The 27,445-nt window shown below is 40.1% G+C and overlaps 1 protein-coding gene and 1 long non-coding RNA gene across 3 annotated transcripts in view; one reads left to right on the top strand and one right to left on the bottom strand.

Moving 5' to 3' along the window:
• The window catches only part of ME1 (malic enzyme 1), a 353,342-nt gene that overhangs the window by 127,674 nt on the left and 198,223 nt on the right, over window positions 1-27,445 (top strand). For both annotated transcript variants that reach the window (XM_030555825.1, XM_030555826.1), the window contains exon 4: window positions 24,295-24,370. In XM_030555825.1, the coding sequence (XP_030411685.1) occupies window positions 24,295-24,370 (76 nt within the window). The remainder of the gene's footprint in view (window positions 1-24,294; window positions 24,371-27,445) is intronic.
• Window positions 96-19,249, bottom strand: LOC115648357. The gene is made up of 3 exons (XR_003999530.1): window positions 19,122-19,249; window positions 16,580-16,581; window positions 96-108 (listed from the first exon to the last, which is right to left on the bottom strand). It is a non-coding gene; the product is annotated as an uncharacterized LOC115648357 (long non-coding RNA).

Below are 27,445 nucleotides of genomic sequence, written 5' to 3'. Positions count from 1 at the left end.
TGACCCACTCTCTGTTCCCTCTGCGCTGGAGTCTAATCTCTGGGTGTTTGGTGAGAAAGAAATGAAATGGATCAGGGCATTGCTGCCTCATATAGCCAGGGGGTGGGGCTATGACCACAGGGCATGAGTGCCACCCCTCTTCGGGTACTGCTAGGCAAAATTCTCCAGGCTCTGGTGCACTGAGCATGCACACACTAAGTAGAATATAAGTCTACATCACATCTCGAAGAACCACAGTTACTGTAAGCAACCATTTATTGTTATGTGAAGGAGTAAATAAAACCTTCCTATTCACTTTCTCTGTACCGTTGATGATTTTATAGAGCTCTGTCATATCCCACCTTAGTTTTGTCTTTTCTAAGATGAACAGTGCCAGTCTTTTAATCTCTCCTCATGTGGAAGCTGTTCCATACCCATAATCATTTTTGTTGCCCTTCTGTGTACCTGTTCCAATTCTAATGTCTTTTTGACATGTCTTTTTTTTTTATTAGAACTGCTTGCAGTATGACTGCTTGATTTTGCAAATACATTTGTTAAAGGCTCAATGTACCAGCTTTGACCATAGTCATTTTTGGAGCTTGAAAACACTCACCCTGTTTATTAGGTGAAGCTTTAAAAACAGTGATGTTGGCAACAATGTGTAATGTATCTGACCATCCCTTAGCTACCAACAGATTTCCTGTAAAAAATGTACAGAGTAGCTGGAAATTGACAGTCTTTGACTTCGGCCCTCTGAATGGAATGATTGAAGATGGCTTGTTGGTAACTTCTAAAACAGAGCGTTTATTTTAATTTATAAATAATCCAGAAAATGGTTCCAGCAAATGAATTTCCTGAATGATACCTATGAATAGAACAGGCTGTGAAATAGCTAAGGGAGAATCATCAGGGTGATTTTAAATGTATGGGAGCTTATGATGCATCATTTTCTTTATCTTGCAGTATTGTTGTAGTAGAAGATGTTCTTTTCTTCTTAAAATAGTATCCCACTTAAATGAGGCAAATACATAAAAAATCTTTAGATTTAAAGATTATACCTAAGGAAGACAATTTTGACATTACTAAGGACAGATAAAGAAATACTCTAATTGACATTTATTTTTATATTAAAAACTATTACTTAACATGGGTAATGTGCTTGTCCTTCATCTTGTAGCTGGAAAGAGAAACAATTTTTCCATATGGATTCTTGGGTTTGTGACGACTGTTGTCACTCTACTAAATGGATGCTTGTGATATGAAAGCTTACTTGTCTTTGTCTTATCTCAAGACAAATTTGTCTTGGTTTTTCCTACCAAAATAGCCTTATGTAAGTGCCAATTTTTACTCTGACACAAAGCCAGAGCAAAAATAATTTTGCTTAGTGTGGCTCAATATGTGTTGGGGGATGGATATGGATAGCAATGGAACTACTGCACAGCTGTTATTGCAACCATATACTTCAGTGACTTCTGTGATTGTTGAGTAACCCACTGGTTATTGTGTGTTGTGTCCTCCTTGCCATTCCATATGGGTCTGTAACAGTCCATGGCTTGAGAACTTAGGTTTTTAGCTCAAGCTGTAGAGATTAATGCATTTAGCTCTGGAAGTCCTCCATTTAACCCCCAGTGAGTTGGCCAAAATAATTTTCATCACAATACCATTTCTCCTTCCCCCACTTCATGGGGGGGGGGTGCAGTTTGAAGAGTTATTCATAGACTCATAGAATATCAGGTTGAAAGGGACCTCAGGAGGTCATCTAGTCCAACCCCGTGCTCAAAGTAGGACTAATCTCCAACTAAATTGTACATGGTGAATTAGTTGACACTTAGTTGCAGTTGCTTTTGTGGGGGAACTTTTTAAAATATCTCAGGTCTTTGAAGAAATCTTGGATCCAGTGTTAAATTCCTAAATAGGTTTGAATCCTAAAAGTTAACAAATTCAGTTTCTCTCTCTCTCCTATGAACTCTTCATGTACCAGACAGGGAAGATTCCAGAACTGAAGCATTGATTCAGAAATCTAATCTTAAAACTTACTGAAAATTCCCAGCTGAACAAGCTGTTGTTTGTACACCTTTTCTGTCAGTTAATTTACTTATTGGTGTCCCGTCCTGCAGGTATATGGGATCTTGGGGAGCAATTACCACACAGGTGAGGTGCCAATTAATTTCTTTATTAAAGGGAAAAGGAAGTGGTGGGAATTTAACAATGAAATGTGATGGGATGGGGTGTATAAGGTGTTTACAATAGACAATGATGCGGGGGGGGTTCTTCTTATTGAACAGTGTAGGGAGTTTTAACAGTGGGTTACAGTAAGTGGGGTTCAGCACAATGGGATACAGTACAGTCAATAAGCAACTTAACTTTATATAGGAACAACTCGAGATACAGTGTGGAATGCAAAACGTACCCAAAAGAAAATGCAAAATAAAATGGTAGCTTCTATATAAAAATGGTATACAAAGTATATTAGAGAAATGGAGGCAACTAATGGGGTGTTATAACCACAAGTAAAATGTGAGTCACAGTGCAATAATACAATATGGGTGATAAGTGAAATTATGCAATGTAGAAAATTACTGACTTAATTTGTGAGGCTGTGATAGCAAGAGTGTACCTAAAAGCTGGGTCAAGAAATAGGAGGGGGGAGGGGAGTGAGTGATTAGTGGTGACGAGAGGAGAGTGCAGCTGCAAGCAGCGAGAGACTCTGAAGCCCAGAGCAGCAGTCTTCAGGAGCCTGCAGGCTGGAGGTACGGGAGACAAGAGCAGCTGGAGCGCACTTAAGGGGAGTCTGGGAGCAGCAAGAGGGGAGGGCGCTGAACATGTAAGTGATGGGAAGGCACGTGGAGAATGGAGGAGACAGCTGAGGGAAGAAACAGGCTCCAGCAGCAGAGAGTACTTCAGGGAAGAAACAGGCTGCAGCAGCGGAGAGCACTTCAGGGAAGTTGCGGAGCAGCGAGATGAAGACAAACGGAGCAGTGTGATGGTGATCTTCGGTAGGGGAGGGGCAGCGGAGGAGCGGGGGCACGAACACAGGGGATACAGGGAGAGGCAGCAGAGAGGTGTAAAGAAGGGCTAGAGGGACACCCAAAAAAAAAAAAAAGGAAAGAAGCTGCAAAGGGTTTGGGAATTTACACAAGGGGGGGGAAGCAGCAAGGGGTTACAACAGGGAGACACGGAGAAGTACACAGAGGGGGAGATTGAAGCAGGGGAAAAACAGACATGGGAAAGTTCAGGGAGAGGTTAGGACAGTGGGAAGACGAATTCAAGCAGTAAAAACCTTATCTATCCTCTAACTTAATCAAACTTATATAAATTACAAGCAGCTTATACAAAGTAATAAAACAGGTACAGAATACAACCAGGCAATGGCTTTTTTAAATCTATCTTAATCACTGACTAGGCAAAACAACAAACATCACAATTCTAAGCAAACTATAACAAGCAACTATACAGAGCAACAAAACAGCAAACTATAACAAGGCAGGTGAAACACACAAGCTCTACAATCTTAGCAAACTATGACTTATTAAACTAAAAAGCAAAACCTACGGTGCACCTTATGCTATGGGAAAGTTACAGAGGGCAGAGTGGTATGTGCCCAGGATACAGCTCCCAAGGCAGCGCCCAAGGTAGACAAGGGATGGTGGCTGCAGCAGTGAATACAGCTGAAAGCAGGGAGCAGAGCTTAGCAGCGGCACAAGCTTATTTTTAGCAGCAAAGCGCTGCGGAGTTTAAGAGAAGTTTTAAGATACAGACCAAGGTTTAGCTTGAGTGTGTGTGCTAGGGAAACAGAGCCAGCAGCTAAAGTAATAAAATAAAAGTATGGAAAGTTTCACAGAGGGATTCTTACCAGTCCCCAAGGCAGCAGCAAAGGCAGAAGCAGCAGCAACATCAGAAGAAGCAAGGAGGGCTTGGTACGGTCTCGATAATCAGGAGATCTCTCAGGCAGCAATTCGTTCTTCGTTTGGGGGGAGGTTAAAAACCGGGGGTACGCTCAAAAATAAAATGAGAGCGGAGAAAGGACCCCCCAAAACCCCTGGCTGATCAGACGAGGCAGCAATGCAGGAACCTTTCTGATGTTTGTTTCAAAAATGTCTGTTTTTAAAGGCAAACTTAGGCAGTTTCCTGCCAGTAATCCTGATAGGCTCCTCTGTCACAGGGGAGGAGGCACAGGGAAAAAACTGCAGGTGAGCACAGAGACATGCCTGGGCAGAGTCCTGTGCAATAGGTGACTCAAAAGCACATGAGGCCTATGACTCATGCCCAGGATCTTAAAAACACAATAGGTCTTGCAGCTCTGGACATTGCCTGCCCTACACCAAGCCCAGGTTCAACAAGGTGATAACAGGACTAACCCTTTGAACAGGGCAGTGATCCCACTTAGCACACAGCACAAGTGGCCATCCCTTTGAGAAGGGCAGTGGCTCTTGGTAAACAACTTAAGGGGCCCTCCCTTTGAGAAGGGCAGTGGCCCTGGTAAACAACTTAACAGCCAGGGAGGGGCGGCCACAGGAGGAGAACAAAAACAAAATGGAGTATGGGGACAGCTGTAAGAAACAAAAAGGAGTAGGGGGATAGCTGTAACAGACAATTGGAACATCTTCTCTTATTCATAATTCATTCTGTAGGACTTCTGCAATCTTCTCAGACATCTAAGCAAACAAGGTTGATTGATTTGATTATATCCCATGTGAAATATTTCATTCTAAATAAGCAGAATAAAAAGACCAAGCACTGTCATAAGACATGAGCAAATATTCCATTAAAGATTAATACTTATCAAAATATTTAAAATATTTTACATTTGAAACCAGTGGTAGTATCTCTTGAATATACATTTTTAAGATGTAAATAAATGGATAAAATAAAACAAGTGATGACATTTTTAATTGTTTATGTGTATTGTGTTAAGTGAAAATAGATGTGTTTTCAGTTCCTTCTGTATTATGTAAAATGGTCTGCTTTCCACCAGAATTAATAATCATTTTATATCATTTGGTTTATTTTCTTTTTGGAAAGTGTTACCTGACTAGTTAGGAAGATAGTTTGAAATTGGCTAGTTTTAAATAGTGTATCGCTGAGGAAAAAATGGCACATAATAAAAGAAAAGCCTCAATTATAAAGTAATACTATACTATTTTTGTCGGAAGTATTGCCGATCAAGAGTTCCTTTCAATGAAGCACAGCAAAGAATGGAATAGACCTATTTGATTTTTAGTTTAGGCCAGGTCTACACTGTAAACTTGCATTGGTATAAATATGTCACTCAGAGGTGTGAAAAATCCATGCTGCTGAGCAACGCAGTTATACCAACCTAACCTGTGGTATAGAGCAGTGGTTCTCAACTTTTCCAGACTACTGTACCCTTTTCAGGAGTCAGATTTTTCTCACTCTACCAGGTTTCTCTGATGCCAATTGTATCAATATCCTCCTTTAACACTAGGCACTCTAGTTCACCCATCTTATTATTTATTTCGACTTCTAGCATTTGTGTATGAGCACTTTAAAAACTTGTCACTGTTTATTTGTCTGCCCTTTTCTGATGTGTCAGATTCTTTATTATGTCAAAGTTTCTTGTCTGATCTGGCCTCTTCTTTATCCTCTTCCATCCTCTCCTCCTGACTAAAACCTAGAAAATCTCTATCAATAGACTGTGCTCTAAGAGAAGTCTCTGTACGATCCACGTGGTCCTCTGCAGCAGTCGGCTTTCCCCCATCTTAGTTTAAAAACTGCTCTGCAACCTTTTTAATGTTAAGTGCCAGCAGTTTGGATCCACTTTGATTTAGGTGGAGCCCATCCCTCCTGTATAGGCTCCCCCATCCTCAAAAGTTTCCCCAGTTCCTAATAAATCTTAACCCCTCCTTTCTATACCACCATCTCATCCACACATTGAGACTCTGAGCTCTGCCTGCCTACCTGCCCTGCGCATGGAACTGGAAGCATATCTGAGAATGCCACCATAGATGTCCTGGATTTCAGTCTTTTCCTTAGCAGCCTAAATTTGGCTTCCAGGACGTCTCTCCTATCTTTCCCTATGTCATTGGTAGCTACATGTACCATGACCGCTGGCTCCTCCCCAGCACTACACATAAGTCTATCTAGATGCCTTGAGAGATCCACAACCTTTGCACTAGGCAGACAAGTCACCATTCGGTTCTCCTGGTCATCACAAACCCAGCTATTTATTACAGGTTTCAGCTATCTATGTTTCTAATGATCGAATCTCCTATTACTAACACTTGCCTTTTCCTACTGACTGGAGTTCCCTCCCCTGGAGAGGTAAGCTCAGTGTGAGAGGATACCCCAACATCATCTGGAAGGAGGGTCCCAACTATGGGAAGGTTTCCCTCTGCTCCCGTTGACAGCTCTACTTCCCTGGGCCTTTCATCCTCTTCAGCAGCGCAGGGGCTGTCTGACCAGAGGTGGGACAAATCTACAGTGTCCCAGAAAGCCTCACTAACATACCTCTCTGCCTCCCTTAGCTCCTGCAGTTCTGCCACCCTGGCCTCCAAAGCCTGAATGCGGTCTCTGAGGGCCAGGAGCTTCTAGCACGGAATGCACACATACGCCACCTGCCCACAGGGTAGGTAATCATACATGCTGCATTTAGTGCAGTAAACTGGATAGCCCCCACTCTGCTGCTGGGCTTCTGCCTGTATTCTCTCGTTCAGGTACCTAGGTTAATGAAAGGGTTTTGTTTAAATCAAAAAGATTTGAATATTGTTTAGTTTATAGGTTTAAAAGGACGGCAAGTGAACCTTGCCCCCTTTTCACTCCCTTTCCAAACTCCCTTGCAAAACTTTGTGACCAGCCCTGGGCGCTTACTCACTGCTTTTTAAAGTCCTGACCGCCTTGATAGCCCTGCCCACTAAGGCTCAGCCAATTAACAGAGGCTTCTAGCTTTCAAACCTTACTTTGAAGCTCACAGCTTCTAACTGCTAGTCACAGCACATGGTCCTTCAAACAGACAGACAGCACACAGCAAGTAACACAAACACACACTACAGACAGCAACTTACCCCAAGGGTCTGGTATTTGCTCCTCCTTCACCTGCAGAACTCCCTTCAAAAACTCCCTGTTAGCAGCCCTGTTCGCAAAAGATAATTGATAATATTAGCATCCATATACTGGAAAGTTTGCTATTTGAATGAGACAGAAAAGCATAAAACGTAAAAAAAAAAAAATCCAGTGATCTGAATTTTCATACATTTAACATTTTACATGGTCTGTATTAGTTTTAGCATAGCAAGATTTCTACTAGATGAGTGCTAATATTTTTTATTGGTAGTTCTGCTATATCTTAGACATAGTAGAAAAATGAAACAAATTGTGTGTTTTGGTGATAACCCACTGTTTTGCTTCAAAAGCTAATTTGCCTCTCTTGGTAATGAATATGCTTCTCTCTGCTGAACTGTTTTGTCATTCACAATCTTTAAGTAGCTCTATTTGTGCCTACTAGTGTGTAAGTAATGAAGTTATTTATTGAGCAGCTGTCAAAATAATTTAGTGGCCACTGGGGCAGAACTGTTCAAAGACCCCTTAAAGCAGAATGTTTCCCAAGGTCTGTCTTTTCAAACAGGATGCCATCTAATTAAGAGATCTGTTACTTATGGTTTGGTAGAATAATTTGGGAATATAATTAGATCAGCTATCCATTGTTCAAGCAATCATCTTCCTTTCTGTGTCTGCCCTGTATTATAGCAATTTTAGGAATGTATTTTAGCAGTCTAAAATATTCAGGACTGCAACTTCTTGTTTTTCTCTAAACAAAGGAGATTATTTTCTGACAGTCAGTTTTATCTATGTTCCTATTATGGGTAGGGTCTGAAATACATTGAATGCCAAAAACAGATATGAAAACACATTTTTTAATGTAAAAATATATATTTTTAAAATAACTGTTTGTACCGAATTAGACAGTTTAATCACTGAAGCCCTTAATATATTACAATGACCTTCAGATTGTGCAGCAGCGAGTAAATGACCAAAATAAACAGGAGCAGTTGTGTTTTGTGTACTGAATATATGTTTCTTGGTTTTAAAGTTTTTCCACACCAAGAGCTTTGTAATATTTTACTAAGATTATTCTCAAAATAACCATGTTTGTTCAATGTCTTCTATTTTATTTTTTGAGAGTAACATATTAAATGGAATGAGTTCTATTATTACCTATTTTCTTTAGTGTATATTTTGATCACTCTAGTCAGTATTGTTGATTATTTTGGTGCAGTCATGTGACCATAATTCACCTAGCTGACATGCTGAAATAGAATAACAGAATAATTTATACTTTTCAAACAAAAGTGGTTGGGTTTTTTTTCAAAAAGCTTAAATTATTAGTAGTTTAGCCAGACCTAGCTAGCAAGTCAAAAAATGGTTACTTCTCTAGCCAAGGTACATGCATTGATGGGGGCTGGGAGGCAGATGAGATCTGAACTAGGAGCAGTTAGGGTACTGCTCTGTTCCTCCCTCTTCTCCTCCCCCTCTCGTTTGTGGGAAGGGGAGCTGCTTCTTTCCTTTCCCCTTCCATCCCCTCATTTTCTTTTGCTGCAGGGATGGGGATGAAGAGGTATTGTATGCAGCATCTGGGCATTAGAGCCTGTCCTGCCCGCTGCTGTTGCCACTGGAGGTGTTAATGGGGCTGGATGATTGGCTCCTGCCTAAAGGGGGAGGGAGGTTGCTATAGTTTACTGCATATAGGCCTGTTACACTTCACACCCTTAAACTAGTATGCTTGAACTTCTTTGATATTGGGGGCTCAGCTGATCACCAGTTCTGGGGTCTGGAAAGGATTGTTACTATGTGGCAAAACTGACAAACTGCTGTATGGGTTTTCTCTTACACCCAGCATCCTGAAAGTCAAGTTTTGAGGGTTTGAATGACAACTGTAGCAACTTTGGCATGTCTCAGTGCAGTTGATGGGTTAGAAAGTGTTTAACTGAGGTCCCTGTAACCTAGTAGGGACGTCCAGGGCACAGCAATACATGATAAGAAGGTATGCCTCTGTCTTGCCCAGCTTTGGTTCCCTTCATCTTATCTCTCTTTCTTGTAGCTGTAGGAAGTCGATGGATTAGGACTGTAGCTTCAGGTCAGAGTCCTTTGGCAAGCCTGAGAAAGTAGGGGGGGCCTTCACGTTCACCTTAAGTTGTATAATCCACTGAAGTCATTGGTGCCAGTTGAAATCTGTCTGGAACAAATCTTGAGGGAGGTACAGTGTGGTTGGAGGGTTTAAAAGGGCCCAATTTGATGCTTCTGCTTGGGTACTGGTCCTTAGCATGGTAGTGCATGGTGAGAGAGTATGCCTGCATCTCATTCAGTATATGGCTTCCATCATCTCCTCTCTCCAGGTGGGGCAGGATTCTGGCTTCTCTCTAACTGTACCCTTTTAGGTGACACCATCACCTATCTTACTGGAATCCTCTGATTCTCCCACTCTTAGACCAGGTCTCCAGGCTAATACCCTTTTGTAACCAACCATGATTGCTCAGCAGGTTTGAATGGGTTTGTCTACTTACAAAAGTTCCTTTCAGGAGTTGTGACCAATGATGAATAAAGTGACCTACAACAGTCTTTTCAAAACAAAGTATTATTTAATCTCAACACTACAAACAAAGCATAACAAGGGGAAAGGATTTTCAACACAATGAGAAGTCTACATGTACATATGTCTTACCTGTAGGCTTAGGTAGGCCCAGTTTATCTCAGACCCCTCTGGGGACTAGGGCTTCAGTCTGCTTCTCAACAGTCTCTGTCTCGTCCTTCAGGGACTGTCTTTTTATCTAACCAAATATTTTTGTTTCAGTTTTTCCCCTGTTGAGCCAAACTGTTGCTATAAGAACAGCCATACTGGATCAGACTGAAGGTCCATCTAGCCCTGTATCCTGTCTTCTGACACTGGCCAATCTCAGGTGCCCCAGAGAGAATGAACAGAACAGGTAATCATCAAGTGATCCATTCCCTGTCCCTCATTCCCATCTTCTGGCAAACAGAGGTTAGGGACACCCTGAGAATTTCACAGTCACTGTTGCCATCCCGGTCAGGTGGTCAGTAATATAGCCCTACTCCTATATTCTTATTATTAGAGCATGGGATTACTATCTATAGAGATCCCATGGTACAGTTTGGTTCATTTAAGATTTTTATCTCTTTTGATTCTACACTTCCTTTCACGTATAGTGCCATTCCCCCACCAGCACGACCTGTTCTGTCCTCCTGATATATTTTTGTACCCTGGTATTAGTGTCCCATTAATTATCCTCATTCCACCAAGTTTCTGTGATGCCTATTATCTCAATAACCTAATTTAATATGAGGCACTCCAGTTCACGCATCTTATTATTTAGATGCTGTATATGCACTTTAAAAACTTGTCACTTTTTAGCTGTCTGCCATTACATGTTGTAACTGAATGGGACTTTTTTTCATTTGACTGTTTCTCACAGGGTGGATTTGATTTAAATCAAATTGATTTAAATCATGATTTAATCACTAGTGAGGAAGATTCAATTTAATTATGGATTTCTACATAAAAGTGCATTCTTGTTGGTTGTTATATCCTTAATATGTATTCTTCTCAACTCAGAGATAGATGTAGGTTTCATTTTTAGAAGGTGCACACTGTACATTTTAAAGTGATTTATTTTGAAAACTTTTCAGATTAGTTTTACCGCTATATCAGAAAATGAATGATTGGTTATTTCATTTACCAAAGGTAACTGAAGCAGATATTTATGAAGTCACTGGAAGGTGAACTATCTCCAATTCAACAGATTAATCATTTAATATTTGGAGGATTTTCTTGCCATGCTGTATTAGGAGGAGAAGATCACCAGATAGACATTTAAGTTGTTTTATTTTAACTAAAACAACAACATTAAGTATTTTGGATTTTTTTCTTCTACAGCAAACATATAATATTTTAACAAAACAAGTATATGTCCCTCACGTCTCACATTTATCTCCAGACTTCTTCTCCTTGTCCAGATCTTTTCCGCCCCCGACAATCTTTGATTCATTGAACTTTTTGAAACTTTGCACTTTTAGAGAGAGGTAAGAGATTGACTCTGTGTACACAAATTTACAGAGGGACAATAGAGTTGAGGTCTGTTTTTTCTCAAGAGATCTGCAATCTTTGCACCAGGTAGGCAAGTCACCATGTGGTTCTCCTGGTCATCGCAAATCCAGTTATCTATGTTTCTAATGATTGAATTGCCTATTACTAATACCTGTCTCTTCCTAATAATTGGAGTTCCCCCCGCCCCCAGAGAGGTATCCTCAGTGTGAGAGGATACCACAACCTCATCTGGAAGGAAGGTCTCAACTATGGGATAGTTTCCCTCTGCTCCAGTTGGATGTTCTCCTTCCAAGATACTTTTATCCTTTTCAACAGCACAAAGGCAATCAGACCGGGGGTGGGACTGTTCCTCTGTGTCCTGGAAAGTCTCATCTATGTATCTTTCTGTCTCCCTTAGCTCCATCAGTTCAGCCTCTCTCATCTCCAAAACCTGTACACCGTCTCTGAGGATCAGGAGCTCCTTGCACTGAATGCACACATATGTCACCTGCCCATAGGGCAGGTAATCATACATGCTGCATTGGGTGCAATAAACTGGATAATCCCCACTTTGTTGCTAGACTTCTGCCTGCATTCTTTTTTTACTTCGGAAGCTCGTTCTTTTGTTATAGTTTTGTTTTTATCAGGGGGTGTGTTTGGCTTTAAGTTTAAAGAATGTTAAGTTTATCTAGCCCTCCCCACACTCCCCGTCTAAACTCTCTCTCAAAACTCCCATTAGCTGCTCCTGTTCCCAGCTGTTGAACTCAGTACGGTGTGAGGTAAAACGTCAAAGCAATTGACATGTGCATTGTCCATTAAATATCAATCCTTGGAGCTATCTGAAGCTATTGTCCACTTTCCTGTAAACATGCAATCCACTCTGACTTGAATTAACCCCCTGTAATCATATTGCAAACAACACAATAATAATCAAACAATACAATGTTCATAAATTAGACAACATATCAGATCAAAAGAATTTTATATTTATAAGTTGTTACAGGCAGCTTTGATATCCTTCTCTCTTGCTTGCCTGTTCTTGTCCCTTATCATTATTACTTATCATTCATTAGTATGTAACTCCACAAAACAGTGAGGTATGTTCCCAGCAGGGGCGGCTCCAGGCATCAGCACACCAAGCGCGTGCTTGGGGCGGCAGGCCACTGGGGACGCTCTGCCGGTTGCTGTGCTGCCTTCGGTGGCTTACCTGCGGAGGGTCCACTGGTCCCGTGGCTTTGGCGGACTCCCGCAGGCAAGCCACCGAAGGCAGCTTGCCTACCATGCTTGGGGCGGCAAAATGCCTAGAGCTGCCCCTGGTTCCCAGACCTCAAAAGTCTACAAACTATTATCTATAACTATTTTATTCTCATGATTGGTGTTCTCTGCCTTTGTCCTTCATTTTGTTTCTTACCAGCTCTCTGGTTTTGGTGATACTTTTCTGAATATAGATTGGAAATGATAGAGGCTAGTTTGGTACACCTCTACCGTGATATAACGTGACCCAATATAACACAAATTCGGATATAACGCAATAAAGCAGTGCTGCAGGGGGGCAGGACTGCGCACTCCAGTGGATCAAAGCAAGTCTGATATAACGCAGTTTCACGTATAACGCGGTAAGATTTTTGGCTCCCGAGGACAGCATTATATCGGGGTAGAGGTGTACTTTAAAGTCCTTGTTTCTCTAGCTGGGGTCTTCCACATTGCTGGATTCAGGGTAAAGGGCTGGGATAAGGCCTATGAACCACTTAATTCTTCAAAATAGGACCGTAGTGGAATATAGCTGGCTCATAGGCCTGGTGTCAATTTTCTGCATAGGGATGAATTTCAGTAGAAAGGACTGAAAAAAGTGAGACACATTTAAAATTTGGGGTGGTTATGAAGAACAGAAAATAATGCTGAACTGAAGGAAACAGGAATATTGTCTATTTTGGTGTGTTGTATCACAAAACACACTTTTCGTTTAATGAGCATGGTAATTCATTAACATTTTTAGTACAGTATTTATACTTAGAGGTTTGATCCATTTCCTCTTTATACTTTTTAAACACAAATATATAATGGATTGCATTACAGGAAATAGGGGACTAGCTTGTCTCTTCCTTGTAGGTGCAACATATAGGAAACTGGCCAAGTGAGAAACATTGCTGAATTGAACTGAAGCTGTTCTATGAACTAGTGGTTTTTAATGTTGTTATTTTAGGCAACATGGGGAAGTTAATAAGTTACCTCTGTTACTCTATATCCTCTTTATGAGTGTATTTGTTAAAATATTTAGGGTTATGAGAAAAGTTTGAACTTTGTTCCATTGGAAAACGTTTGAAATTTTTAAAGAAGTCATAGTGAGTACCTCCCATTATCATAAGAAGATGAAAAAGGATTATTTTTGTTGCTGTGATTCACATGTATTTTTATAAACTACATTTTAATGGAAAATAGACTAATGAGCTGTCACTGGAATAATCTCCACTCTAAAATATCATAAACAATATATTGAAACCTTTTTACTTTATTGTGACTAAACTAAGGGCTAGATTCTCTCATGTAGTATGGCCTTTTTGTACCACCCTACCAGCACAGTTGGCTCTGGTACTGACATAACTGGCTCAAGGAGGTTCACCTCCCGTGATGCTTAGCTGGGGAAAGGGCTCTTATGTCACTCCCCTTCCTTTCTGCTGGTATGATTGAAGGAAATGGGGCGTGTCTAGGGTGCTCCTGTGCCATGCTGGTCCTTGGCTATAGTTTCAGCCTCTCTTGACTATTTGCAATTGACATAAATTAGAGTACTTCTCTGGCTGCTTTAAGTCAGTGTAGGGGACCAGTCCTTGACAGAGGCCGTACAAGGATCAAATAGGTGCAAACGTAATTTTTAAGCCAACATTGCACATACACACGCTAAAGTACTCTGTGCAGATCAGCAACACCCCACGATCTGGTCCAAAAATAACTTCTTTATCTGGAAAGTAATTCCCACAACAAACTTAGAGCCAGCAATTATTAGTCACTACCAAGATGAGTCATCTTTGGAAGCCCCAGTGGTCCCAGTCTATACTGTCCCTTCTATATACGTAACTCCCTTGAATGAGTTCAGTTTGGTGGGAGTCTCAGTTCAGTTTGTGAAGAGTGCATTAAATTCTAAATGTCAGAATGTGTGTTTAGAATAAAGATTTCCAAACATGGGTACAGGAGAATTCTAGGAGCTTGATTCTACCCTTTCTTTGTTCTTGCTACTGCTGTTGTTTTTAAGTGTCTTATTAGAAAGCAGCTGTATATATGCATGCTAAAAAACCAGCAGAATTTATACTGTGTATTTTCCTCCAACCTTTTTTAAAAGCAGATGTGTCCATGATCAGTGTTTCCCTTCCATATCCTAGCAAAATATGGTCAATATTTAACTACTGCTTCTACCCCTGAGTTAATACTTCTTAATTTGAGTGTCCACCATGCACCTTGTTGTGGCCTGTCCCCTCCAGAGTCTCATTCCTAGTCACTTTTCTGCCAGAGATGACAAACTGTAGAGAAGTATAGAAAATGTCTTATGCTGCTTATCAGTTTGACACAAAATCTTTATCTGTCATTCTAAATTAGCCAGTAAATATGCCAGCATGATTAATAAAACATTTAAACCAGATTCCTTCCCAGCCCTTTTGTACTGCTCTGGCAGCTCACAGGGCCAAGAAAACAAAGACACTTCCTATTCTGCATTGTGGGGAATCCGCAGCTGTAGAGGCAGCATTGGGGGGTCATTGCAAGAGCACTACTACTCTGTGACAATTCCTGTCCTGGCTGATGGATGACCCTTTGAGTCTAGAGCTTGATGGACATTTTCTGACAAATGTTTCATGAAAAGTGCCGGTTTGTTAAACCTGAAATGTCTCAGAAATGTAGTTGGGATTCAGCAAACTTTTGTTGAATCACAGGCAGGGTTCCCTGCCAAGTTGCCTGGTGGACTGCTGAAGACCTCAAGGCTTCCAGCTACAAGCATGTCAGTTTGAGTCTGCAGCTGTCAGTTCCAGGGAGCATATTTTGTTTCAAATACGCCATGTGTCAGAGGATTTCAAGTTCATAATAATTTTGAAAAAATTGGTTTTGGTCAGATTTACAATAAAATTAAAATTTGAAATCTTGAAATTTTTCAAAAACTGAAAATCCTGAATTTTGGTCAGCTCTTCTTGGGAGCCGTAGGCAGTGGATATACTTCATTGCAGCCCCTAGATTGCTTAAAAATGTTCTGTGACTGGACTAACATAAACTGGTTTTAGCATCATGGATCTGCAACCTGTTTGTGCCCCCTCCAGCTGCACCACTGATTATTGGGCACAGCAGAATATCTAGCCCTGTATAAGAATTCTGTCATGTCTATTATCACTTCCTCATTTACGAAGGTGACAAGCAGGGTGTACATGCTCCTTGTTCACTTCAGCCTCTTTTCATGTTCCCCTTCCTTCCCCCTCTTCCCCATTCTTTGTTGCCCTTACCCACTCCCTTCAGTGTTCTCTCTCCCTTTCTTTGTCTCTTAGTTTAGTTAATCCTTTCCCACAGAATCCCACCTGAGAAATTAAACAAACAAAAAATAACAAAAACTGTGGTACTAAAATGACATTTGCAGACCATTACTCTACTCACTTTGGTTGTAGGTTATAACCTTCCCTCTTGATGCTTTGTCTTGTCTATAGCTTGTCTATAAGCTCTTCAGGGTATAGACTGCTTTGTATTCTGTGTTTGTACAGTGTTTAGGTCTTGATCGGGGTCCTTCGGTACTATTGGAATACAAAAATATGCCTGTTTATTATTTTTATCTTACTTATTTCTGTTAAAGATATAGAAATAACCTGTCAATATGATATTTAGCCAGTAGGTATTCCATAGTTGTACTTGGAGTTGCAGCATTTTGTGGCGTATCCTTTACAGAAGTGTAAGGTGTGCTATATTATGGCTTTTCTTCACATCTGGGCAGACATCCTAGAGCCAAAATTAAAACTGAGGTGTCTTTCACCAAGAGGCATATTACAAGGCACAAAAAGCTGCAAGCGGATATCACACTTCCATATAAGTAATTTCCATTCTGTTTTTATAGGCAGCATTGATAGCACTGCTGTTCTTAAGGCTGCCTGTCACATCCCATTATAAGATACAGTTGCTTATAACTTTGCCAAACTTTAACTGTTCAGGCTGAAGTTTTTCAGGCTGGGTGTCTGCCTCAGATTGTTTTAGAAAGTTTCAGCCAAAACGGTTCAGACATTTTTGAGAATTAGGGTGGGGGAAAATAATTTATTTTCAAAATTAAAAAATTTTGGGGACCTTTTCTTTGGAAATCTCTGGCTCCCCCATGCTCTGGAGGCAAGACTTCAAATTTGGCATGGGCGTGGTTTGTGTCAGTGGTTGTACTTTTTGCTATTCCTGTGAAAATATGCCCAAATTTAGCCAAGTTATAAATCTTTAACAAATCACAGTTCGCGCACACACTCAGTAGAGACTTGCTACAGCTTAACAGGTAGAATCTCTGAAAACTCGATCCTCACTGAGCATGCTTATGCCTCTCACAGCTCCTTGTGCTGAGCAGACTCTGCATGCACCATCCCCGCAGAGCAATTGAGTGTACTCATTCCCTCACAACGCCTACACGTGACCTGGTTGCATGTAGAGTATCCCCACAGAATTACCAAGTGTGCTCCATCCTCTCACTGCTCCTGCACGTAACAGGACTACATGTGTACCAACTTCACATTGTAATCCTGTTACATAGGGTAGCTGTGAGGGGATGAATTGTACTTGGTTGCTGATATGTGCAGTCCAGTCCCACGCTGATGCTGATGGACCATTCCCACAAAGCTCCTATATATGCTCCAGACCGGGGCTTCTGGAGTGAATCTGGATTTTTCCTGTAATAGCTGCTCTAGGCAGGAGTGAGATCAGGCACTGGAACTGAGAGCAGGGAGCCTGTTTCTCCTATGCCCTCAGTGACCCCTCCCCCCCATGTAGGACCCCAAGCAGTATGCAGGAGAAAGCCATCTGATTCAATGCAGAGCGGACAAGAGGCAAACCTAGGATGTTGTGGGGGATGTCTGGGGGAGTAGATTGGGAAAAGGAGTCTAGGGTTGGAGATTGGGACTAGACCCTGACAGGAGATCAGAGACTGGGAACTAGGAAGTGAAACTGGTACTGTTTGGTCAAGAAGACTTGGTCTAGGAGTCAGGGAGAGAAATAGATGTGGGTGGAGAGGTAGGGAGCCAGTGGGCGAGGGGACTGAGATTGGATGAGGAGATAGGAGGAGATTGGGACTGGCGGTGCAAGGAGACTGGGACTGGAAACCAGTGCTTCAGGGAAAAGTATGTATGGGGGAAGAGAGAAGGATACCATAAAGAGCCAACATGCAGGGGGAGAACTGGGAATGGCTGCACAATGAGACTGGGATAAGGAGCTGGGGGAGATAAGCATGCTAAAATTGGATGTGAAGCTCAGGGAAGTAGAGTGGAACTGGTAGCCACTGCAAATGGGATTAGAGGGGGTGAGTGGAACCCAGTGGGAATGAGAAAAATTGAGGATTTGGGAACATAATAAGGATTTTCTGGGCAAGGAGACTGAGACTAGGAGTGGAGATCTTAGGATAGGAAGCCTGGAGGGATGAGACTAGGAATTATTGGGCAAGAAGGCTGGGAATTAGATTAGAAACCTGAGGAATGGAGACTTGGACTTGGACAAGGAGCCAGTGGAGAGAGAGAGATATTACTGGGACATGGACATGGACAGATTTGAAGGATGGAGCAGAAGAGGTTGTGCTTCAGGGGAATGAACAGAAGAGTATATGGCCACTAGACACATTCTCTTCCAGAGTCTGGAATGGAACCCAACGTCCCCAAGTCTCACCACTCCTCTGCTGTCACAAATATCTGTAAAAGCAGCAAAGAATCCTGTGGCACCTTATAGACTAACAGATGTTTTGGAGCATGAGCTTTCGTGGGTGAATACCCACTTTGTCAGATGCATGTCACTCACGAAAGCTCATGCTCCAAAATGTCTGTTAGTCTATGAAGTGCCACAGGATTCTTTGCTGCTTTTACAGATCCAGACTAACACGGCTACCCCTCTGATATTTGACAAATATCTGTGAAACCCACTGGCAGCATGCGTGTTTCATCCCGCTCTAGTTCTGGTCCACATAGAGGACAACAACCTATTACTGCTATCTGTTAATCCATTAGCTCAAGTGATGGAGGTATGTAGTGGATCTAAAGGTTCCAGCCCTGCTGATGAACGCTGTGGGTGACAGTATGCCGCCACATAATGGAATTTGTTTTTTTCAGTTTGCATTTTTTAAAACCTAGGAAATAACATGCCAAAAAAAAAAAAAAGGTTAAAATAACATTATTGTGGTTAAAAAGTCTAGCACTCAAAAGTTAGAAAATGCCAGGGTGGCCCGTGCAACTATTTTTCTACTCTGCTCTGAGCATGAATCAGGGTTATATACTTGAAGGAGGCTGTCTGCTGTAGTATTCCATCTCATTTCTTGCAGACGTTGGAAGGTGTGCAGTGAATGAGGCAGGGAAAGGCAGCGGTCTCATAATTAAGGTATTTGAATGCCATCTTGGAGAACTGGATCTTTTCCTGTCTTCTGCTGTAGAGTTCCTATGTCATGCTAGGCAAGTCGTTTAAAATAAATTTTTTCAGAGGTGGTCACTAATTGTATGTTCCTCATTTTCTGGGTGCCCAACTTGAGATTTTAGGGCCTGATTTGCAGAAATGCAAATTTTATAACTACAACTGAAGTTAATGGGAGCTATGCTTGAATATATAAAGTGGTATATAATGCTAAGTACTCTGAAATATCAGCTGCTAGGTCTCTAAATTGGGCACCCAAAGTTAGCAGTAACTTTTGACCTTAATCCCTCTGTGTATGTTTGCCATCTGTAAAACGGGGACAATAATATCCACTCATCTCACAGGAGTATTGTGAAAATAAATTCTTTACAGATATTATAGTGACGAGTGCTATAGAAAAGCCCAGGAGGAGATTAAATTTCTGTCTTCTGAGCAGGGTTTGAATAGTGTGCATCAGATAAGAATTAGGAGAAAACAAGGGGGGAACAGATGGCTCAGTGGTTTGTACATTGGCCTGCTAGACCCAAGGTTGCAAGTTCAGTCCTTCAGGAGGCCACCTAGGGATCTGGGGCAAAATCAGTACTTGGTCCTGCTAGTGAAGGCAGGGAGCTGGATTCAATGACCTTTCAGGGTCCCTTCCAGTTCTACAAGATAGATATATCTCCATATATTTATTTATTTATATTTTATATTTAACGAGGAAAAAATAAAATATCAAATAGTTGTTCATTAAATGAGCATTGTCCAATGAGGCAGGGGTCCTGTGGGAAAAAATTATTTGATCTTATAATTAAAGATTGTATCATAATCCATAAGAACAAGGGGAGTGAATTAAGGTTTCACAGGCAACCTTAATTCTGGTATGTCCTAACTTTTTAGTGCTTGACTTTGAAACCGTAATAATTTTCTTTTAACATATTTTTGTGTTCACTCACTTATTGAGGGTCAAATCTTGAACCCCTGTTACGTTTTGTTAAGGGGGTACAATAGAATAACATATGTGCTGTGACTCTTCACTATGCTGCTTGATTATCAAGACAATCATACCCAGTGAGCAAAGAGTTGTTATGGAGATTTGCATTTGCTCCACAGGTGAGTAATGCAGAACTAATTAGGGAGAAGAGCTTATTGTACAAATGAGCTTCCAACCCCCAATCAATACTCCATTGATTCTGACCCACTCTATGAGGCTCATTGAGCTCTTGTGGGGAAGGAGAAAGTGGAATGGTAATGTGTGCACTTTTGGCCCACAGGGCAGTAAGATCAGCAAAGAACTGGCTAACCATATGGTGCTGACCTTCCTCTTTGTTTCTAGCTGTGGCATTTAATTAAGAAGGCTAAAATACATAGTTTCCTAATATTATATTTCCATTTAAACAATTGCTGTAGTAGTCACAGGCAGGTTATGCAGTTGTGAACAGTACAAATCTGAATGGGAGCAAAGCACATACGGAGCTGCCCAAGCACCAACCATGTGTCCTTCCTAAGTAACTGAAATGACCAAAGCAGCCCTAATGTGGCCAAGGATCTTCCCACGGTATTTTGTTTAAATGTAACTGTATTATGGTATGGGTTGTTAATGTGGGGATGCAAGTGCTGACTGAACACCTTGTCTGATGAGTCAACATCTACGTTCAAACGATAGAAAAAAGTGGTTAAATAGCCCGAAGGTGTCCAAGATTTTTTTTCTCTTTTTAAACAGTATTTTCAGAGATTCTGGTCTCTGTCTAAAAAGGTACCTTATATAATAAATGGGTTTCATGCTGGCAACATATGACGCGAACTCTCAGACCTTAATGTTGCTGGGTCCCACTTATCTGGTGTTACAGCTACATAGTGGAAAAATTTCTAATATTCCTTTCTCTGATAGTATTCGGGTGACCAGACAGAAAATGTGAAAAATCGGGACGGGGTGGGGGGTAATAGGAGTCTATATAAGAAAAAGCCCCAAATATTGGGACTGTCCCTATAAAATTGGGACAGTCCCTATAAAATTGGGACATCTGGTCACCCTAGATGGTATCAACTGGCTGCAGGATGAAAACCTCTCACTTTTTTTTCAAACTAGCCCACATTTCTGGGAACTTTGAGCAGGGTTACAATGTATGTGTTTTTCTGACTGAATGTGTCTTATTGAGGATGGTAAGGTCTCTACTGAACTGCATAGTTAAGAGACTGTTGTCCCTTGACAGACACAAGGGAATTTTCAAAACAGTTTCAACCCTAGCAGTATGCTCTGAATGTCCCCTATAGCTTATATAGTGTTATAGTTAGGGTGACCAGACAGCAAATGTGAAAAATCGGGACTGGGGGTGGGGAGTAATAGGAATCTGTATAAGAAAAAGACCCAAAAATCGGGACATCTGATCACCCTAGTTATAGTTAAATTAATGTAAAACTGGTTTGAGATCAGCATTAGACTTTAAAACTAGCTACTTGTGGAAGAAGGTGTTAGAGAAGAGTGATTTGGGAAGAGGATTCTGGAAAGTCAGAGAAAAAAGGAAGATGAGAAAATCACTGACATCAGGAGAAGAAAAGGAGAGAGCAGACTGAATATAAAGCTACAGAGACAAGAAATGAAAAAGACAAGAGAAAATTGTCTCTCTAATATCATGAGTATCTGGATAGTCAGATAAATATTGCGTTCAGAAACAAGTAGAAAAAAGCAAGAAGGAAAAAAGGGGAGAAAAAATGTTGGGGCATGACTCTTTTTTATGTTTACATTTTGATCCCTATTTGTCATTGTTGTTTGGATGCTGTCCCACTTGAACAGATTTCTAAAATGAACACGGCATACTTCTGCAAAGTTCCTTACAAATGTTTTAACAAAGTCATCTCTTAAGCAGCCATACAGCTTTTATTTCCCCCTGTCAAGGAATCCTTTCCAATGAGACCTTGCTCCACAGATTTAGAAAGGTCACTTCACCACTCTGGGCTGGACTCATGCTCTTTAGAAAATCCATACAGCTTTTTGCTTCATTTAACACAAACATATTTGGTCAATGTAAGCCTAAAAGAAGGATCTCTGTACAGCTCTTTTCTTACACTTTTAATTGTTTTCTTTGGTGTGCTTGTGCTCGAGTAATTTTAAACTCCATGATGCTTATAACACTTAAGCAATACTGTTTGGCCTTATGGGATTTATCGAATGGACACAGTAATTTACAAGTTTTACAAAATAACAATGCCTATGCTGTACATCACAAAACAAACAGACAAACCCAAACCGTATGGGTTAACACACTGCAATGCTAACTTACAAGCTGCAGATTTCTTCTCTATCCCATATTTTGTCATGTTTTACATTATGTGTCCTTGGTTGATTTTTGTATTTGTTATTTATTTTTTATATTTATAAATGCACCCAATTTTGCCTCTTTTACCTATAATAAGAAATCAGAATGTGTTGTATCTTTCCTTTGGATAGAAATTTTTGGACGTACGCAATATTGGACGTACGCAATATATCGGATATATACAGTATGTTCAACATACTGTGATAATGTGTGATATAAGAATATGTAAACTTCTGTTAGATGCTTTTAGCTAATGGTGGAGATCTGTGGTAAAAGTGGTGTTTGCAGAAATTTTGAAGAAAAAGACAGATTAATTGTAACTAGAGTAGCATGTATTCTGTATGTCAGATATTGACTGATCTTCTAAAACTTTGTAAAAATTAAAGTAAAGCATAGAAGACACCTATATTATGTATTTTTACTGGGGTGACAGGATTTTACTGTTGACTCATCAAGTATTAAGTTGCATGGAACCATTGATAGATATTACTGAGGCAGTGGGGCTTGTCAACTTGACTCTGGATAAGGGATTGTCTCTTAGACCAGAGAAGGTCTAAGCTGGACAGTCATCTCGGAGGAACTCTCTGAGCAGCAAAGGCAGGGGATGGAATTTGTTATATTGTTACGAGTTTCTTTGTAAACAAATCCAAACACCAAGAAGGGACTGAGTTGTGATCTTATAATGTGTTGACTATATTTTTCAACAGAGTGGAAAAGTCACTTATTAGTCACCCAAAGCACAGTGAAACATATTGACCATCTGAAATACTTACTCCTCATTTCTTAGTCAATATAATGCACCATAGGTGCTTTTCATATGGGTGGATCAATGGAACAAGTTTCATAGTATATTTTGGACTATTATTCTGTGGGAGGAACTTGATCAAAAAGGTTTAAATGTTTACCTGATAGTATTTAATAGGTAATTGTCCAAAATATCTTAAAGGGACAAGGGGGATAATATCTTTTATTGGACCAATTTCTGTTGGTGAGAGAGACAAGCTTTTGAGCTTCTACAGAGCTCTTCCTCAGACCACATCCATGAAGGTGGATCCCTTTGCACCCATGAGAATTCCAGTGAAATCTGTGAGGCTCCATTGATTCCTTATGGGCATGGGTCCACTTGCCTGGAGGTGGCAGTGGGACTGTGAGACAATGTGCAGTAAATGTTTATATAGTTTTTCTTGTCTCTGTAATGAAGACAAATTTTATAATAAGATCCAAAATCTTACCTTACTCCTGGGTAACTTGTATTGAAATATATGTAATCCTTTGTAACTTGTATTGAAATCTGCATTTTTGTCATTTTCTCCATGGTTTTTAAAAGTGAGTCAGTGAGACTTCTGTGGTTATCTTCATTAAAGCTAGAATTTCACCAACTGTCTCACATGGTGTATGAGATATTGCATTTCTTATGTGTATATAACACCCATTGCAGCTGAGGTGATTTAGCAAAAGGGCTGTAGGACGATTAAAAAAAATCAGTTAATACGAGATTTAAAATAACACTTGTAGCTCATTGGTATAAATTCTACTCTATTAGCAGTGCTATATAACAATTTCCAAGCATTCTGCTAAAGTAAAATTATGAGTACATTGAAAACTACAGGATATTTCCTCTTTTTGGGGGCCTAAAGCAAGTTCTGTATATGCAAATCTTGTAGTATCAGGCCCTTGTTGCACACAAGTCAAAGGGGATGTCTAATCCTACAGGCTGGTGGACTGTTTTTTTTAAATAATGTATGCAATTGCTCCTGCATTCTTATAATTTGTATTTAACCTACAGTATTTCATGGACACTTCATACTTTAATTCATAGGAATTGGCTTATTCTTTTTCAGTCTGCCAAATATATTTTTTAGATCAGCATGAAAAATGTCTATATCATATATACATGAATTAATCTTATTTTGTAGTTTGAGTCAAATATCCTATGAAATTCATAAACAATTTAAAATACGTTTTAAATTTAGTCTTATTCTTAATATTGGTTTTTCTGTTTTAACCATGTGGTCAAATTCTGTATTTTTAATTAAATCAATCAGAGTTTACACCTGAGTGACCAAATCTGGTAATCCTTTACCTTTTCGAGTGCTGAATCAATTTAAAAAAAACTGTATTTCATAATAAATTAAACACTTTTTTTGATTTAGCTTATAGAAGTGTTTCTCACAGACTTACATCTCTGAACAGGTGGTTATTGAGAGTTCCGTTTTGACCTGTGATAGTTTTTACGATTTACAGATATTTTAACACATATTTTGATACAGAGTAAATTAAAGAGACATTTAAATAAATACTAAATTTTGTAAACACTTGTTCATATAATGTAGAAATGCAAAGTATTTATTTATTTGCTTGCAGAGGTCTTTTTATCACCATCCATGACCGGGGGCACATTGCTACAATGCTTAAATCATGGCCTGAAGATGCCATCAGGGTAAGTTCAGTTTTATTTGCATGGCAGAATTGCTTTTGATCTGTATCTGGGTAACTGTGGCTAAAGTGTTTTGACTAGCTAGTGCTTTTAATTCAAATTAAATTAGGTGGTATGGTGATATTAATTAGTTGCTAGTGGTTTCTTAAATAATTGTTGTATCAAAGGCACTTTCCAATTGCAGCTTCAGAATCTTGAGGCTTTTAAACTGTGTTGTGTTAGGGCTTCATTTCCTGTTTAGAATTTGAACTTCTTGATAACGTGCCAATTATATTCAGTCTCGTGTGATTTAAAGGTTTCATTTGTTTTTGAATATGATAAGGATTGATTTAATTATTTGCATCTGAATGATCTCTACATATGGATCAGTTAACTCCCAAGTATGCAGGTGCTTGGGGCGGACACTCCAGAGAGGGGCGGCATGTCCAGGTATTCAGCGGCAATTCGGCGGAGGGTCCCTCACTCCTGCTCGGAGCGAAGGACCTCTGACTGAATTGCCGCAGATCGCGATTGCGTTTTTTTTTTCTCTTTTGCTTATTTTTGGCTGCTGGGGCGGCAAAACCCCTGGAGCTGGTCCTGCAAATATGACATCTTTTAAGTACTGAAATCTCTCTATTTCAGTATAAAGAAAGTTCTGCTAAGCATTTTACAGTCAAAGCGATTTCAGTTATTGATTCTAAAAGAGTTCTCCCACCGGCTGTTTCTGTTCTCCACCTACAGCTGCTTGTCATAGAATAAGGTGTGAAAATTATTCATTCCTTTAAAAAATCAAATAAATCATTATTTATTCTGATCCTAAAAGCTGAATGCACTTTAGTGTAAGTGAGTGACAAATGCATCAATAGCAATGGTAGATGGCTTTTGGAAAATAAAATTTGATCCAAATTTTCATTATAAACTGGGATTCTTTCTTTTTTTCTATTGTGCTTTCTCTCTCCCTCTTTTCCCTCATCCCATCTGTGAATTAGGGATAATAGTGCTTGCCCATCTTTGTAAGGCAGGTTGAGATCTGCAGATCAAAGTACCTCTGTAAGCAATAGATGGTGGGAGATGATGGTATTCATTGTATTATATTATTTTGTTTCCTGAGATTGCTTTCAGGCTTAGTCTCACTTTTAAAATAATAATTATTGTTGGTTAAACAGGAATGCCCAGGTTTTTGTGCAGAGAATTTTTTTTTCACTTAGTATTTTATTTTGGAGTGTGTCTCCTTTTTTCCCATTTTTTTTGTTTTTGTGTGAGCCCTTAAAAATGTGCAGCTGAGATTAATGAATGTTCATATCCTGTGAACAAATACTTATAGGTGCTTTTATACCATTTAAAGCCTCCTAGAACAACTTTAACAGCTGTTTTTCAAAAACACACTGAAATAGCTTAATAAGGAAACATTTGAGTGGTCCAAATATTCAGGTAAACAGTGTGTTTGTGCGATACATAGTGATCATTAATCTATGTCCTTTATTTAAATTTCCAAGATCAGATTTGGTTACAGTGTAATAAATAAAAATTGAGATTCACAGATGTTCAAGTTATCCTTTTGAGAGTAATACATTCATTTCTACTGGCTTAGTCTACCTTTCCTTGTGAATGAGAGTTTTACAGGAAACAATCTAAATGTACTGACTTGGAATGCACTGGAATTACTTTGCACAGATTTTTCCATATGTGATCTTTAAAGTTTGTTTTAAATAGTTTTATAACAGCAACATTCAGTGAAGATTTTACCATAACATGCAACTTTGTCTTGCACTGATTTTGTGAAATGCAGACAAATATTTTAGGTTTTTTCCAATTTTCAGCATCTGTGTGTTGACACAATTTTTAATTATTAGCTTGTTCTAAATATCTATCATCTGCACGTATATTATATGTAGAAACACACATACAGTATGTGAATGTGGAGAGGTTGAATGGATTTAGCAAGGACAGATACATTATAGTGTTGCTTGCCATTAAAATGTTACAATAGAAACCATTAAAAGTCAACATTTGCTAAGCATTTCCTGAGTTATCACACACATCTTTTTTAAATTAGTGCACAAGAACACCGTTGTTTATGAGGTAAGGTTGATATATGCATAACCTACCTATCACAAAAACACAGAAGTGAGAAAATTGAAAACAAAGGCATTTAATAGTACATATAATCTAATTGTCCCTCTCTCTGGGTGCAGAAATAACCACTAGATCAGACAACATACCACATCTTGAACTGCCTCAGCAGGAATACCAGCCTCTCAACACTTCCTGCTCCCCTAGTTGCCCTAACAACACTGCAAACAGATCAGACTCCCTTATCCACCCTCAGTCTTTTCTGAACTCTAGCCCTCTCTGGAGTTTGTTGTTCCTGACATATTACTCTAAGGGTATGTCTCCACTATGGGATTATTCTGATTTTACAGAAACCATTTTTTAAAAACAGATCGTATAAAGTCGAGTGCACACGGCCATGCTAAGCACATTAATTCGGCGGTGTGCGTCCATGGTCTGAGGCTAGCGTCGATTTCTGGAGCGTTGCACTATGGGTAGCTATCCCATAGCTATCCCATAGTTCCCGCAGTCTCCCCCGCCCATTGGAATTCTGGGTTGAGATCACAATGCACGATGGAGCAAAAACAGAGTCGCGGGTGATTCTGGATAAATGTCGTCACTCATTCCTTCCTCCGTGAAAGCAACGGCAGACAATCATTTCACGCCCATTTTCTCTGGATTGCCCTGGCAGACGCCATAGCATGGTAACCATGGAGCCCGTTTAGCCTTTTTTCACTGTCACCGTATGTGTACTGGATGCTGCTGACAGAGGTGGTACTGCAGTGCTACACAGCAGCATTCATTTGCCTTTGCAAGGTAGCAGAGACGGTTACCAGCCCTATTGTACCATCTGCTGCTTTGGAAATTGGCGATGACGGTTACCAGTCATATTGTACCGTTTGCTGTTGTCATGGGTGCTCCTGGCTGGCCTTGCTGAGGTCGGCCGGGAGTGCATGGACAAAAATGGGAATGACTTCCCAGGTCATTCCCTTCTTTATGTTTTGTCTAAAAATAGAGTCAGTCCTGCCTAGAATATGGGGCAAGTCT

The sequence above is a fragment of the Gopherus evgoodei genome, chromosome 3 (assembly GCF_007399415.2).
Source record: "Gopherus evgoodei ecotype Sinaloan lineage chromosome 3, rGopEvg1_v1.p, whole genome shotgun sequence".
NCBI lineage: Eukaryota > Metazoa > Chordata > Testudines > Testudinidae > Gopherus > Gopherus evgoodei.
Note: the sequence above shows the minus strand (reverse complement) of the source record. Positions and strands in the feature narration are given on the sequence as shown.